Genomic DNA, 12,786 nt, shown 5'->3' with positions numbered 1-12,786 from the left:
GGCCCAGATCTGGCAAACGGGGGCGGACCAACGAAGTGGCGTCATCCCACGTAGGCGGACCAGATGCCAGTGGGACAATGTGGGTCAAATCTGGGCCAAAGCAATTTTGCCATGTGGGGTCTGTCTCCAGTCTGTGTGCCGTCTCTGCTGCCGGGCCTGTAATTATGTTGTCTGCAAAGCTCGACTACGCTCGCAGCCTCCAACCTACAGAAAGGGAGCTTTTATTTCAGTCAGGCAGAAGCCCGGTGTCGGCGTGTTGTAGCTCGGAGCTGCCGAGTGTGTGGGCACTGCCTCTGTGCAGCGAACAATAGAGATGATTTCAGTCTGCTAATTGAGTCCTGTGATGAAAGCTACTGCAGCTGAAACATGCTGCAAACTGTTTGTATTTCTAACGTCGCTGATCACTTGAGGCGCTGTGCAGGTACAACTTGAGACAAAAAGAAGGGCAGCGTGTGTTTTGGTCCATATCTCAGTATCGTCACTCAGATTTTGACGAGTTCTTTCAAAACCTGCACATATAGAAGTAGAAACTTTAGAGATCAGGTGTCTGGTACATGCATTACAACCTGGATACGCTAGCTGCACTGCCGTATACTAGCGTTAGCTGCGAGATACATCTAAAGGAAGAAACTTAATTTGCTTTTTAGTGTCATAATTCCAAATGTGGCTTTGAGTTTTTGTCTTCCTGCTGCTTATTGGTGCTGAAACATCGCACCACAGATATGTTAGCATAGCTTTAATAATTCAAACACATAATATCATAACTTTAATCAAGTGTCAGTTTATTGCTTTGGCCACTTCAAGGCAGAACAAGAAGCTGGAAACGCATCACAAAGTTTAACAGTTTGGCTCCGGAAGTGAAAATCCCATTCGTTTTCTGAACAGAGGTTTTGATTATCAGCCGTAATGTTTTTACCATCCGAGGTAGACTCACCACAAGCTATCAGATTCTGAAACGATGTTACTTTCTCCTGTTGAAGCCGCAAGTCGGAACGATGTCAACTGCATTTTAAAGAAAATGGGTTTTATTCGCAATGTCAAGGAGAAGTACTACACTTCCCACAATCCTCAGGTGTAACAGCGACGTCTCTGATTGGTGGAGCTCGCTGTGACGATCAGATGGTTTAGCGTCACGTTTCCAACAGAACAAACAGGATTTCTTTCTAAGATGCTGTGAAAAATCACCAGGTTTAAATTCAAGGTTAAACTAAAAAGAAGGTAAAACACTTTGCGAGGGGAACTGCAGAGTTAGTGATCTTTCTGTGTGTTCGTCTACAACAGCGTCACATTAACATTCACTGTTTATATAAAGTTCAACTTTAAGTTCAACTCTGACCTCACTGACACTAACACTGGCTGATTTACACCTTTAAAGAATTCCCAGTTTCCTTCTGCTCCATATTTCTCTTGATGCTAACTCATCTTATTTAACTTCCTGCTGCGACTTACATTTCCTCTTCCAGCATCTCTAACCTCCCGTCTCTTTACCTCTCCCTCCCTCCTCTGTCTGTCCAGGTGGAGAGAGAAATAGCTATTCTTAAACTAATAGAGCATCCTCACGTTCTGAAGCTGCACGATGTCTATGAGAATAACAAATACCTGTGAGTATCTCTTTATCTCTCGCTCTGCTCTCCGCTGACTTGTTCCCTTTCTGCCTCTGGATCTCTGCCAGAGTGAAACAACCTTGAATCTTAAAGACAAATGTGAGATAAAAAAAAAACACAAGACATCAGAGATATACGAGGCTGTGGAGTGTGTATGAGTGTGTGTATGAGTGTGTATGTACAGCGGAGGCACAGCAGTGACTTATGAGTATGAACATAGAAGGTTTCTCCTCTTCCTCACCTCTCTGACCTCTGCTCCTCGGTCTCCAGGTACCTGGTGCTGGAACATGTGTCCGGAGGAGAGTTATTCGACTACCTGGTGAAAAAGGGCAGGTTGACGCCCAAGGAGGCCAGAAAGTTCTTCAGACAAATCATCTCCGCCCTCGACTTCTGCCATAACCACTCCATATGGTCCGTAACTGAGCTTTACCCCTTCTGTCTTATTCTGTACTTTAATACCTGTATTTTAATCATCAATGAATATTCTTAATCAGCCACGAGGACATATTTCTTATATTCTCTGGTACCATGTATCACATGGATGGGCTTGTTCATGTTGAGCAAAGAGTTAAGTCAAAGTACCTGTACATCATCAGTCAAGAGTTAAAGGTTCTTCACAAAATAAAGTGCAAAGTCTGCAAATGATAGAAAAGCCAGATAATATCAAATAAAACTAAAACCACAACATTAAAACAACAGGGCAGTTTTTAAACTTTCTAAACGTGAGGGATGTCAGATGATGAGTTTGGTTTGGAAAGAAGAGAAAAACAAAGATGTTAAAGATTTTTTGTGTGTGTGTGTGTGTGTGTGTGTGTGTGTGTGTGTGTGTGTGTGTGTGTGTGTGTGTGTGTGTGTGTGTGTGTGCAGCCACAGAGACCTGAAGCCAGAGAATCTTCTCCTGGATGAGAAGAACAACATCAGGATCGCAGACTTCGGCATGGCGTCGCTACAAGTCGGGGACAGTCTGCTGGAAACCAGCTGCGGGTCAGTACGAGGCCCAGTGGGTGGAAACATGACGCACGTCTTTTTCACGTAGTCGATGGATTTGTTTATCAGAAGCTTTTTGAAACGAGGATTTAACAGATAAAATGTGTGAAAGTTGTGTAATCATTTCCTTCTTTCTCTCTGTCAAGGTCCCCACATTACGCCTGTCCAGAGGTCATAAGGGTAAGTTACGTCCCTCTCAGTGTGTGTGTGTGTGTGTGTGTGTGTGTGTGTGTGTGTGTGTGTCTGTGTGTGTTTCTAATGCTACCCTCCTGTGTTCATGTATCAGGGGGAGAAGTACGACGGTCGCAGGGCCGATGTCTGGAGCTGTGGAGTCATCCTCTTTGCTCTTCTTGTGGTAAGAACTTTAGATCATCTTCATCTTCATCTTCCAGCCTCTGTTGATTCTGTATTCCAGATTTTTTTCATCTTGTTTCCCATCATCCATGTACGACACTGAACACATGGTCCGTCTCCTCCCGTCCTTTCCCAGGGTGCTTTGCCCTTCGACCACGACAACCTGCGGCAGCTTCTGGAGAAGGTGAAGAGCGGCGTGTTCCACATGCCTCATTTCATACCTCCTGACTGCCAAGCTTTGCTCAAGGGAATGATAGAAGTCAACCCGGACAAGAGACTCACGGTGAGATAGTTAACAGTTAGTTTGATATGATGGTGTATTTATATATGTGATATATTTAATTTCCAAAAGGTTATGATTATCAAGCCAAAGCTTAATAATAGAATCAAGGAGAAATTGTCAAAGCAGATGAAATGAAACATTTGTACAAGGACAAATACACGTCAGTGGACTGAGGAGATGAATTATGTTCAATATGTTATTATGTTTGGATAAACAGAATCAATGTCTACCAAACATCGTTTATGTCGCGGACATTGTTCCGTCTGTCCCTGCGAGGAGAGGAAAGGAGGAGTGACGCTTTAAACATGACTCAGCAAGTCAAACAGGAAACTGGAGCCTAAAGATGGAGGCAGGGCCCCAGAGGAGCAGTCGACACATCCATCTCACCTTGTTTGGTTCAGACCTTCAGACCTTTCAGTTTAGTCTGAGCCTAAATATCAGGTGTGAAAGGTTCCTCGGACCCCGATCCAGACCGATGCACCCAAAGATGTGAGCTGAACCACGGTTTGATTCGTCTGCAGTGAAAACACTTCATTTCAGGGGGAAGAAGTAAAATAAAATAAAAGACACAGCCCCTGGGTTTGTTTCAGAGGAGTAGAACTGAGGAAGATAGAAAGAACAGAGTGCACGGGTGAGTTTGTGGAGGGGAAATGGACTCGGCCATTAGTCCTGAGGTCTTATCTGTGTCCTCGGAGGTAGAGGTATCTGCACGTATGTGTAATGTGAACGGATGAATGAAGCAGCATCATCAGGAGCTGAAAGGAGGAACGCAGGCGCTGAGGGTGAAGGAGAGGACCTCTCTTCCTTTTCACCTAAATGCCAACTTTCCATGGTGACAGCGAGGCCTGAAAAGAGACCGGCAGTTCATAGAGAGACAGTGGGGGGGGGGGGGACAAAGGACAAAGGACGACTGGAAGAAATTCCACAGCTCATAAAGGGAAGCTGGGCTGAAGCAGGCGTGCAGCGCAGAGACGAGCTCGGTGGTCGTGAGGCAGAGAGACGGATGTGATGATGTGGAGCCGTGAAATAACGAACGAGCGAAACCTCCGGTCACTTAGTCGTGGAGCTGGAACGCAGCAGATTTAATCAGAGCTGTGGGTTCGTGTGATGAGCTGTTGATTAATGGAGCCTGAAACCAGGTCAGACTGTCTCTGCTCGTCTGCTCCATGGAAACCAAACCACAGACTGTAAACCTGTGTTTGTACTTAACGGTAGAAACAGGAGCTGCAACGGCGAGCGTCCGCTTTTAGAAACCGTTCTGCTTCCCGAGGTAAATCTTTCCCTCATTTCCTCCTCTGACGTTAAAAAGAGTTTTAATGGTGGAACCAGGCCGAGCAGCTTCGAGATGAATCATTACATTAGTAATTAGTAATTAGTACATTAGTAGGTTCAGAGCAATAAAAACATTGGAAAACGTTCAACTGCAAAGGTACAAGAGTGTGTACATAACTATTTTAAGAGTGAGGGACTACACATCCCATAAACCATCGCAAATGTTTGCTTTACAATTTATTATATGTAATAATATAAAAATATCCCTGCACAAAATACACAAAATATTTCTACAGCTTCAAAACCTTTTTACACACACACACACACACACACACACACACACACGCACACACACACACACACAAAAGATGATGTACGACTACAACATTATTTCACAAGCACAAAATATTAGTGAAGCTAATATGATCCCATAGCATAGCACCATGCTTACAGCAGCATTGGTAACATGCTGATGTGAAGCAGTCGTAATGTTAGCATGCTAACACCTGCTCATTAGCAGGATGAGGGTGATGACACATCACATGTCACATTCAAACTTTGACCTTTGACCTTTAGTCACAGCTTCAGTCTTCCACACAGAAAAATACTGGTTTGAGTCAGGACTGTTTTATTTTACAGTTGTCCAGCAAATGTCATTGAATTGGTTTTAAAAATGTGTTTTAATATCAACCAGTTCTTTAATCTTGTCTTTTATTTCTGTGGGTTACAGCTAGAAGCAATACAGAAACACGCCTGGTACCAGTAAGTTCAACTTTCAGTTTTCTCTAAAGCAAGAGTAGAAATCTCTGTCTCCTCTTGATTTTAATTATCGTTGTAGACACAGAAACTATTCCACATGCTTTCATCTCATCACGCATGGTTTCCTGTTGCAGCCTTTTTAAATACCTTCATAGAAAACCTGTAGAATCTGTCCTGCAGCCTCCCTGACTCCATGCGCTGGTGTCTTCCTGTCAGGAGCGGCCGTAACGAGCCGTGTCCGGAGCAGCCGCCGCCTCGACGCGTGTGCGTGAAGAGGATCCTGTCGTTAACGGACCTGGACCCCGACGTGCTGGAGAGCATGTACTCGTTAGGCTGCTTCAGAGACCGGGTCAAACTCACACAGGACCTTACAAGTGAGGAGTGAGTAAATCCATCCAACACTTACGCTGCAAAGACAAGACTCTGTTGATCCAACGCCAGGAAGTTCACTGGTCACACGGCTCCCTCTGGTCGTTAGTGCAAAATTCAGAGTCTCTCCTTTATCTAATTTAAGCCGTTTCAGACATGAACTCTGGAGATTGTCTTTTCTATTCTCATTATTTACACTCAGAGCTGCAGAATGTTGTGGCGATCCTGAAAAGTCTTGTGTCTCCTCTGTCTCTTCTGTCTTTGCTTGTAACCTTTGATTTGTGCGTCTCTGTCTTCAGGGAGAACCAGGAGAAGATGATCTACTACCTCCTGTTGGACAGGAAGGAGCGATACCCCAGCTGTGAGGACGAGGACCTGCCGCCCAGAAATGACCTCGGTGAGGAGAGTCGTCCTTTTCATGGTCGAACCAAAAACAGCTTACGTGTAGATTGATGTAAATTAGCATTCCTGCGAACTCCAGCAGATTTTTATCCTAATAATGTGCCCGGGAAATAAACAAATAAATACAAAATGAATAAAAGATTTATCAGGTTTTATGTTTGACGTGTTGACATTTTCACCAGAAATATGTATTTTTGTGCATTTTGTTAAAGATAACGTCTCTCTCCTCACAGACCCTCCCAGGAAGCGCGTGGACTCGCCCATGTTGACACGTCACGGCCGCTATCGTCCCGAGAGGAAGAGCCTGGAAGTCCTCAGTGTCACAGAACAGGGGTCTCCCACCCCACCTCGCAGGGCTCTGGACACGAGCGCACACAGCCAGAGGTTCGAACCAGCGCTGATGTACCATGATGTTTGTTTAGCTGATTGAAACTGTGACACATGGAAATAATAACGTTAAGATTGTAAAGTACGGGAGAATCTTTTGACGTCTGGCTCGTTGTTGCCTCTTTGAAAGGTCTCGTTCGGTCAGCGGAGCGTCCACTGGTCTGTCCTCCAGTCCCCTCAGCAGCCCCAGGGTAAGAACGTCTCTCCTCAGATACCTGCACTGTGCTTTATTTAACATCAGTCCCATGTGTCCCATCCACAACATGCACTAGTCAGTTTACCCATTTGTAGTCATCCACAGCTGAAAATAGTCCCATGTAAGTGGAAGCATTGATTCCTTACTTGAGTCGAGTTTGATTAAAAACTACAGAGAACAGTTGTTTTCAGGAGTTGATGAACTTTAACTAACTTTAACTAACTTTAACTAACTTTAACTAAGGCCCGGGCCACACTGGATGTGGTGCATGTGCGTCACAGAGAGTTTTGTTTTTCATATCGTGTATCTGTACCTGTTTCAAAGTAAAAGCACTCGAGCTGAATCCTGAAATACTTGCAGGACTGGAAGATCCACGGCTCCATGCTGTAGATTTCTGGTATTTAATTGAGAACCTAGATCTACTTGTCTTATCTTTTATTCGAGGAAATACAGTCGTCGAATCAGCAGCAGACACACAACCTGTGTAAACAACAGATCTGCACGTGAGATTAGTTTAGATCAGAGGCCTTCACCCTGCGATGATAAATTATACACAGTTTCCTGAGGAACCAGAAAAACAAGCTTCCACTGATCTTTTTGAACTCCATCTCTCTGTCACACGTCATGTTCATCTCACTTCATGGACACATCTCGCTGCCTCTGTCTCACGTGCTGACACGGACCTGGACACACGAACTGAACCTGAGAGGAGAAATCACTAAATTCATCTTGTGTTCGAGGCTTGTTGAACAACTGTGTCCATGACTCATAATTCATGACCATTACTTTCTGTCCATCCCTCTTTCCCTCCTTCTCCCCATATCTCTCTGTCTGTCCATCAGAGTCCGGTCTTCACTTTCAGCCAATCAGAAGTCACCTCCACTTCCACTCCCTCCTCCAAAGACCCCAAACCAGGAAGTGCCGCCACCAGCGCTCGGCCCAGCCGCCCGGCGCCTGACCCAAAAACCCAGACCCTGCCCTCAAAGGGCCCCACTGAACGGCCCCAGCTTCACTCCATGAAGTCCCTCCCTCTTCAGACTCCACGCTCCCCCTCCCCGTCTCCGTCCCCGCTCCTCTCCCCCACCCCACGCTTCTTCAACTTCCCCTCGCCATCTGTCTTCAAGTCCAAGAACTCCCACTCGCCCTCTAACTCCTCTGCCACCCCTCCCCCTGTTTCACAGGTCACGCCTCAGGGCTCGCCGCTGCCCACTCCGCTGGGCACGCCCGTGCACCAAATCCAACACCCTTCCTCCACCACCCCTCCCTCTTCCTCCTCCTCGTCTTCTTCTTCCAGAGCCGACGGAGGCGGCGGGGCCTCGCTGTCGCTGACCCCGCCCTCCAGTCCGGGCGGCAGCGGCGGGCTGGCCGCCTCGAGTTCCGCCCACTGGAGAACAAGGCTCAACTCGTTCAAAAACAACCTGCTGGGCTCACCGCGCTTCCATCGGCGCAAAATGCAAGGTGAACCAGAGACACGAACCAGTGACATCACTTCCTGCGAAGTCGCCTTTAAATGAAGCTACAAACGGTTTAGAGAATCAGATTCTTTTATTTATTTTACTATTTATTCTACTTATTATTATGCTACTCTGCATTTGAATCCAGGATATAACAAGAACCTGCATTTGCATATTTGTGACTGCTCGGATTCTGTGATAATTTGCAATTAGGGCAATTGAACACGTTCCTGTCATTAAAACTCACTTCCTCTATTCTCCCTCTCTGTTGCTTTAGTCCCTACATCCGAGGACATGTCCAGTTTGACTCCAGAGTCCAGTCCAGAGTGAGTTCACACGTCTCTGTTGACAGTTCCGTGTTTTCTGTCCAAGTGCAAAACATCAACACAACAGTTGTGTGCGAAGCGACAACAGATGTTGACAGTGAAACGATGATGAAATGTGATGCTTGTATATTGGAGGTGTTACGGTGCAGGTGCTCAAAGCTCGTTTCACTGTCAACATCCGTTGTCGTTCATTGTGGTTGTGTTGCCGTTGTGTGGCTTTTGTACTTGTGTTGTCATGTTTGCGTTCTTGTCTTCTGCTAATGCACTTGTGTGACACTGTATTTTCAGGATCTTAGTTGGAGCAGCTACAAACTTCCTCTTCTGCTTTATTTCAAAAGATAGGAACGATTTATCAATGTTTTTCCAGGAGTTAGTCAGGACCAAATACTGTAAATATAGATAGAGGACATGGTTCCAAATATTACCCCCTGGTGGCTGGCGGCAGTACAGGTCATACACACGGCCTCATGCTAGTGGATGGGTCATTTCAGTGAGTTGTGTTGTCAGAGCCGTGGGCTTCAGTGATTTCCCTCATATCTGTGTGAAATCAAATCATACCAAGTGGGGATTTACTTTATCTTGTAATGTTTCAGATGAATGGAGCGTTAGTTCACTTCAGCAGAATCACATGTGACACTCTGGTTTATCTGCAGACTGGCCAAGAGGTCGTGGTTTGGTAACTTCATCAGCCTGGAGAAGGAGGAGCAGATCTTTGTGATGATCAGAGACAAGCCGCTCAGCTCCATCAAGGCGGACATCGTCCACGCCTTCCTCTCTGTGAGTGCCGCCGAGCCTCGGCCACGACCGCCGTGACTTCATTTTCCATTTATGACATTAACGGCTTGAGCGTTTATCTTTTTACGTGAACGTCACCCTCTTCCTCTCCGCTCCAGATCCCGTCCCTCAGCCACAGCGTGGTGTCTCAGAACAGTTTCCGGGCAGAGTACAAGTCGTCCGGCGGCCCCTCTGTCTTCCAGAAGCCTGTCAAGTTCCAAGTATTGCTTCATTTTTCTTCTCAGCCTCGACATTTAGGTCAAGTAATCAGAAATTTGAAGTGAAAATGCTTTTCGTTGGTTGTGACTCTTCTGTAGGTGGACATCGCTTTCTCAGAAGGAGAGAGGGAGCGAGAGAGGGAACGAGCAGAGAGGGAAGGAAGAAGACAGATGGGAATCTACAGCGTCACCTTCACGCTAATAACAGGTAGAAGAACATGTATTCAAGTAGGAAATGGAGACACACAGCTGGAGGTGTAAGACGTAATTCATTCTAAATAATTGTATATATGTTATTAATTCTCAAGGTTTTATTATAATAAGATTTTACTTAAAAAATCATATATTTGAGAGAGGTCACTCATTATTTATTCTTGCAAACCTGGACTGGACAAACGATGAAGATTTACATTCCAGAAATGCAGCTTGTTTCCGCTGCCCCCAGGTGTCAAACAGAAGTTGTTGCATGTTTACTGTGATTCTGGAATATTTTTGAATATGAGGCAAATTCAAACTGGTTTCCGGTTTCAGTGTTTCTGGATTTTAATTTCCTTTTTTTCCAGGTCCCAGTCGCAGATTCAAAAGAGTTGTGGAAACCATTCAGGCTCAGCTGCTGAGTACTCACGATCAGCCTTCTGTGCAGGCACTGGCTGGTGAGTAGCACACTGTCAGACCCTCGTCCTCTCCTGATGCTCTCTGGACGGACTGTGAAGCTGTTTTCAGAGAATCGGGTCCGGACTTTACCCGGAGTTTGTCTTTCACACATGCACAACACAGCAGGAGGTTTTCTGCACTCGTGTTCACAACAGCAACACATCCTCTGCATTATTCAGGTGAGAGGTGGAGCAGCCGGGAGCAGCAGACAGAGACAGGAAGTGACGTATTAACTCTGCTGAGTAAATCACGTGATCATGTTTACATCACCCGACACCGTCTTAAACCTCGGGATAATGTCCGAACGAGCACATGTCAGAAAACGGCAGGAGATTCTCTCAAAGATTCATCGCGTGTGTTGAAGACGTTTCAAACAAACGACGGATTCAAAAAGCAAAAGAACAGAAAGAATACGGATATCTGAGGAGGAATAAGAGGATCGTCTCCTGCTGTGTTGTTCAAGTGTGAAAGACAAACTCCGGAGAAAGTCCAGACACAGATGCGTCTCCAGAGTTCATGTCTTAAAATGTCTACACACACACACACACACACACATATACACACACACACACACACTAAGACACACGTGCACGATATGCACCAGTGATTGGTTTGTGTCCGTCTGCTTTGACCTCAGATGAGAAGAACGGTCAGCTGACTCGCCAGCCCAGCACCCCCTCGCGTCAGAACTCCCGGCGTTCCGAAAGTGGATCCGATCGGGAGCGGGGGGAGAGGGAGCGCGCGGCGGACGGAGGAAGCGGAAGTGGGAGCAACAGTAGCACCGTCTTACAAAGGCGAGGGTCAGGGAAAGACAAGACCAGACTCCTCTCGTCGTCCAATGGGACGCAGTCTCATCCCTGAAAAGAATGTTGTGGAAGAGAGGCCTTCCTCTCTTCCTTCCCTCTGTCCTTCCCACATTGTTTCCTTTCCTGTTTCCTTACTTTCTGCCTTTGCTTCCTGCCGTTACCCTCGAGCAAAGGGATGGAGGAGGGGAAGTTTTTCCTCGGAGCCGATGGAAGGATGTGACGGAGAATTCCCCACAAGTGGCTGGTTTTAGCAGAAATGTATATTTGTGGGGGAGACGGGTGGATCCCTCGTCGGCCTTCAGGACCTCGGTTAAGTCCCACCTCACCAGAGAAATACAGGAAACGCTCACAGCCAGAGAAACGCGTAGTTCACCCACTCCAGCCAATCAAGAAAGCACATTGCCTTCCCGCCGACCAATCACACGCAGCACGTGGTTCAGATCGAACAGGAAACCTCCCATCTGTCAGTCAAAGTGCTGCCGGATCATCACCTGGATCCTCACGTCTCCTCGACACCACCTGACCAAACATGACGCGTCACATGACAACAAACCTGCTCCTCTCTCCTCCTCAAGACAAATGTTTTCTCAAGCAAGGCAACGACACGAGGACGCCCCCCTGAGGAAGGAGCTAGAATTACAGAACGAGTCAAAATACGAATAATTAGCGACCTAACCGAGCTGTTAGTCTGAGAGCAGAGCAAATCAAAGAAATGACAGAAAATGTACTGGTCTGTGTAACGTAGCCCTAAAGGTGAAATTCACAACTTTTCCTTTGAGTGTATGAGAAACATTAAATCCCACAATTATTTCTGAATTACACTGATAAAGCTATGATACCGTGTTGCCTTTAACGGAGGAGAAAAAGTGGATAGGTAGTTAGATTTAGTCCCATTTTCAGGACACTGTAGTCACACCACAGGTAGAATCTCTCACAAGTAAAAACTCCCACACAAAACTGAGACTAGTTAGAGAAACAAGTGACCAAAAGCCTCTTGAGCGAACGCAGCGATGATGACGGTGTGAAGGAAGAGGCCAGGAGCTATTCCGTCTTAATTGATGCGTCATACGTACGCTGAAAGAGTTTTTGTTCTCTTTTCCTGCTGTGAAGAAAAACCTTCCAAACGCAAATCCACTGAAAGACACACGACTCGTCCATCCTCATCATCTTAGAGCCGTTAAAACTGAGAAGTTCGGAAACGCTGCCGGTTCCATTTTAGTTTTTAAACTCTTGGATTTACAAAAAGCGTAAAAACTAAAAAAAAGTGATCAATCTACGCAAATTTACACAAAATGATTAAACCTGCAATATGATTGTTGGCCACCGGGAGGCAGAGGAAACTCGACACATCTGCGTTTCATTCACCTTTAACTTGATCTTGTTAGCTCATGTTTTCCTAGTTATTTATACACGTGAGTCTCTTTTAGTTCAGGTTTTGAAACATCGGGGGACAGAGTTCACCAGAGTTTACCTCCAATGCGATTCGACTGGTCACAGGAAGCAGATGTCTAATTCGCTTCCTTCGCACAAATTGGAAAATATCGCGAGGCAAAGGTTCATCACAGCTACGCATGTGTGACCGCGCCCTTAGTCTGGATGGAGATCACTTTAGTTTGAAAATGCCAGAGTACGGATGTAGCCTAATACGAGACTAACCTTCTCTAAACCCCTCCCCTGTACAGCAGCTGTCCAATCATAGCGCAGCGAGGTGCATAGTCAGTTATTAAACTAGCTAGTGACGGAAAAACGTGACGGCTGCTGTCGAGAAACAAGTTGAATCCTTGTTTTGTTTCCGTTTCTGAAATCAAATCATTGTTTTACAGGAAATCTATTGTATTTTCTCTACGTTTTATTTACCCGGATGCTTGTTTCCTTCGTGAGGACATGAACATCACAATCAACACAATAGTTAACGTGATTCCCGGCTCGTGTTACGAGGAG

General features: G+C 45.9%; 1 protein-coding gene across 5 annotated transcripts in view; it reads left to right on the top strand.

Moving 5' to 3' along the window:
* Positions 1 to 11,998, top strand: part of LOC117766165 (serine/threonine-protein kinase BRSK2-like) — a 12,919-nt gene extending 921 nt beyond the window's left edge. Inside the window, exons 3-20 of one of the 5 annotated variants that reach the window (XM_034592928.1) lie at positions 1,516 to 1,601; positions 1,875 to 2,015; positions 2,472 to 2,588; positions 2,738 to 2,771; positions 2,878 to 2,946; positions 3,082 to 3,228; positions 5,231 to 5,262; positions 5,476 to 5,640; positions 5,928 to 6,025; positions 6,264 to 6,414; positions 6,548 to 6,608; positions 7,795 to 8,071; positions 8,345 to 8,393; positions 9,047 to 9,170; positions 9,287 to 9,388; positions 9,485 to 9,593; positions 9,949 to 10,038; positions 10,677 to 11,998. In XM_034592928.1, the coding sequence (XP_034448819.1) occupies positions 1,516 to 1,601; positions 1,875 to 2,015; positions 2,472 to 2,588; positions 2,738 to 2,771; positions 2,878 to 2,946; positions 3,082 to 3,228; positions 5,231 to 5,262; positions 5,476 to 5,640; positions 5,928 to 6,025; positions 6,264 to 6,414; positions 6,548 to 6,608; positions 7,795 to 8,071; positions 8,345 to 8,393; positions 9,047 to 9,170; positions 9,287 to 9,388; positions 9,485 to 9,593; positions 9,949 to 10,038; positions 10,677 to 10,900 (2,076 nt within the window). In that variant the 3' untranslated portion in view covers positions 10,901 to 11,998. Of the gene's footprint in view, positions 1 to 1,515; positions 1,602 to 1,874; positions 2,016 to 2,471; positions 2,589 to 2,737; positions 2,772 to 2,877; positions 2,947 to 3,081; positions 3,229 to 5,230; positions 5,263 to 5,439; positions 5,641 to 5,927; positions 6,026 to 6,263; positions 6,415 to 6,547; positions 6,609 to 7,455; positions 8,072 to 8,344; positions 8,394 to 9,046; positions 9,171 to 9,286; positions 9,389 to 9,484; positions 9,594 to 9,948; positions 10,039 to 10,676 lie in introns of all 5 variants that reach the window. The other 4 variants (XM_034592926.1, XM_034592927.1, XM_034592925.1 and 1 more) reach the window with 4 other exon arrangements.
* Positions 11,999 to 12,786: the final 788 nt, after the last annotated feature.

This window comes from Hippoglossus hippoglossus, chromosome 8 (genome assembly GCF_009819705.1).
Source record: "Hippoglossus hippoglossus isolate fHipHip1 chromosome 8, fHipHip1.pri, whole genome shotgun sequence".
Taxonomy (NCBI): Eukaryota; Metazoa; Chordata; class Actinopteri; order Pleuronectiformes; family Pleuronectidae; genus Hippoglossus; species Hippoglossus hippoglossus.
The sequence above is the reverse complement of the archived record's forward strand: the minus strand, read 5'-3'. Positions and strand labels throughout refer to the sequence as shown.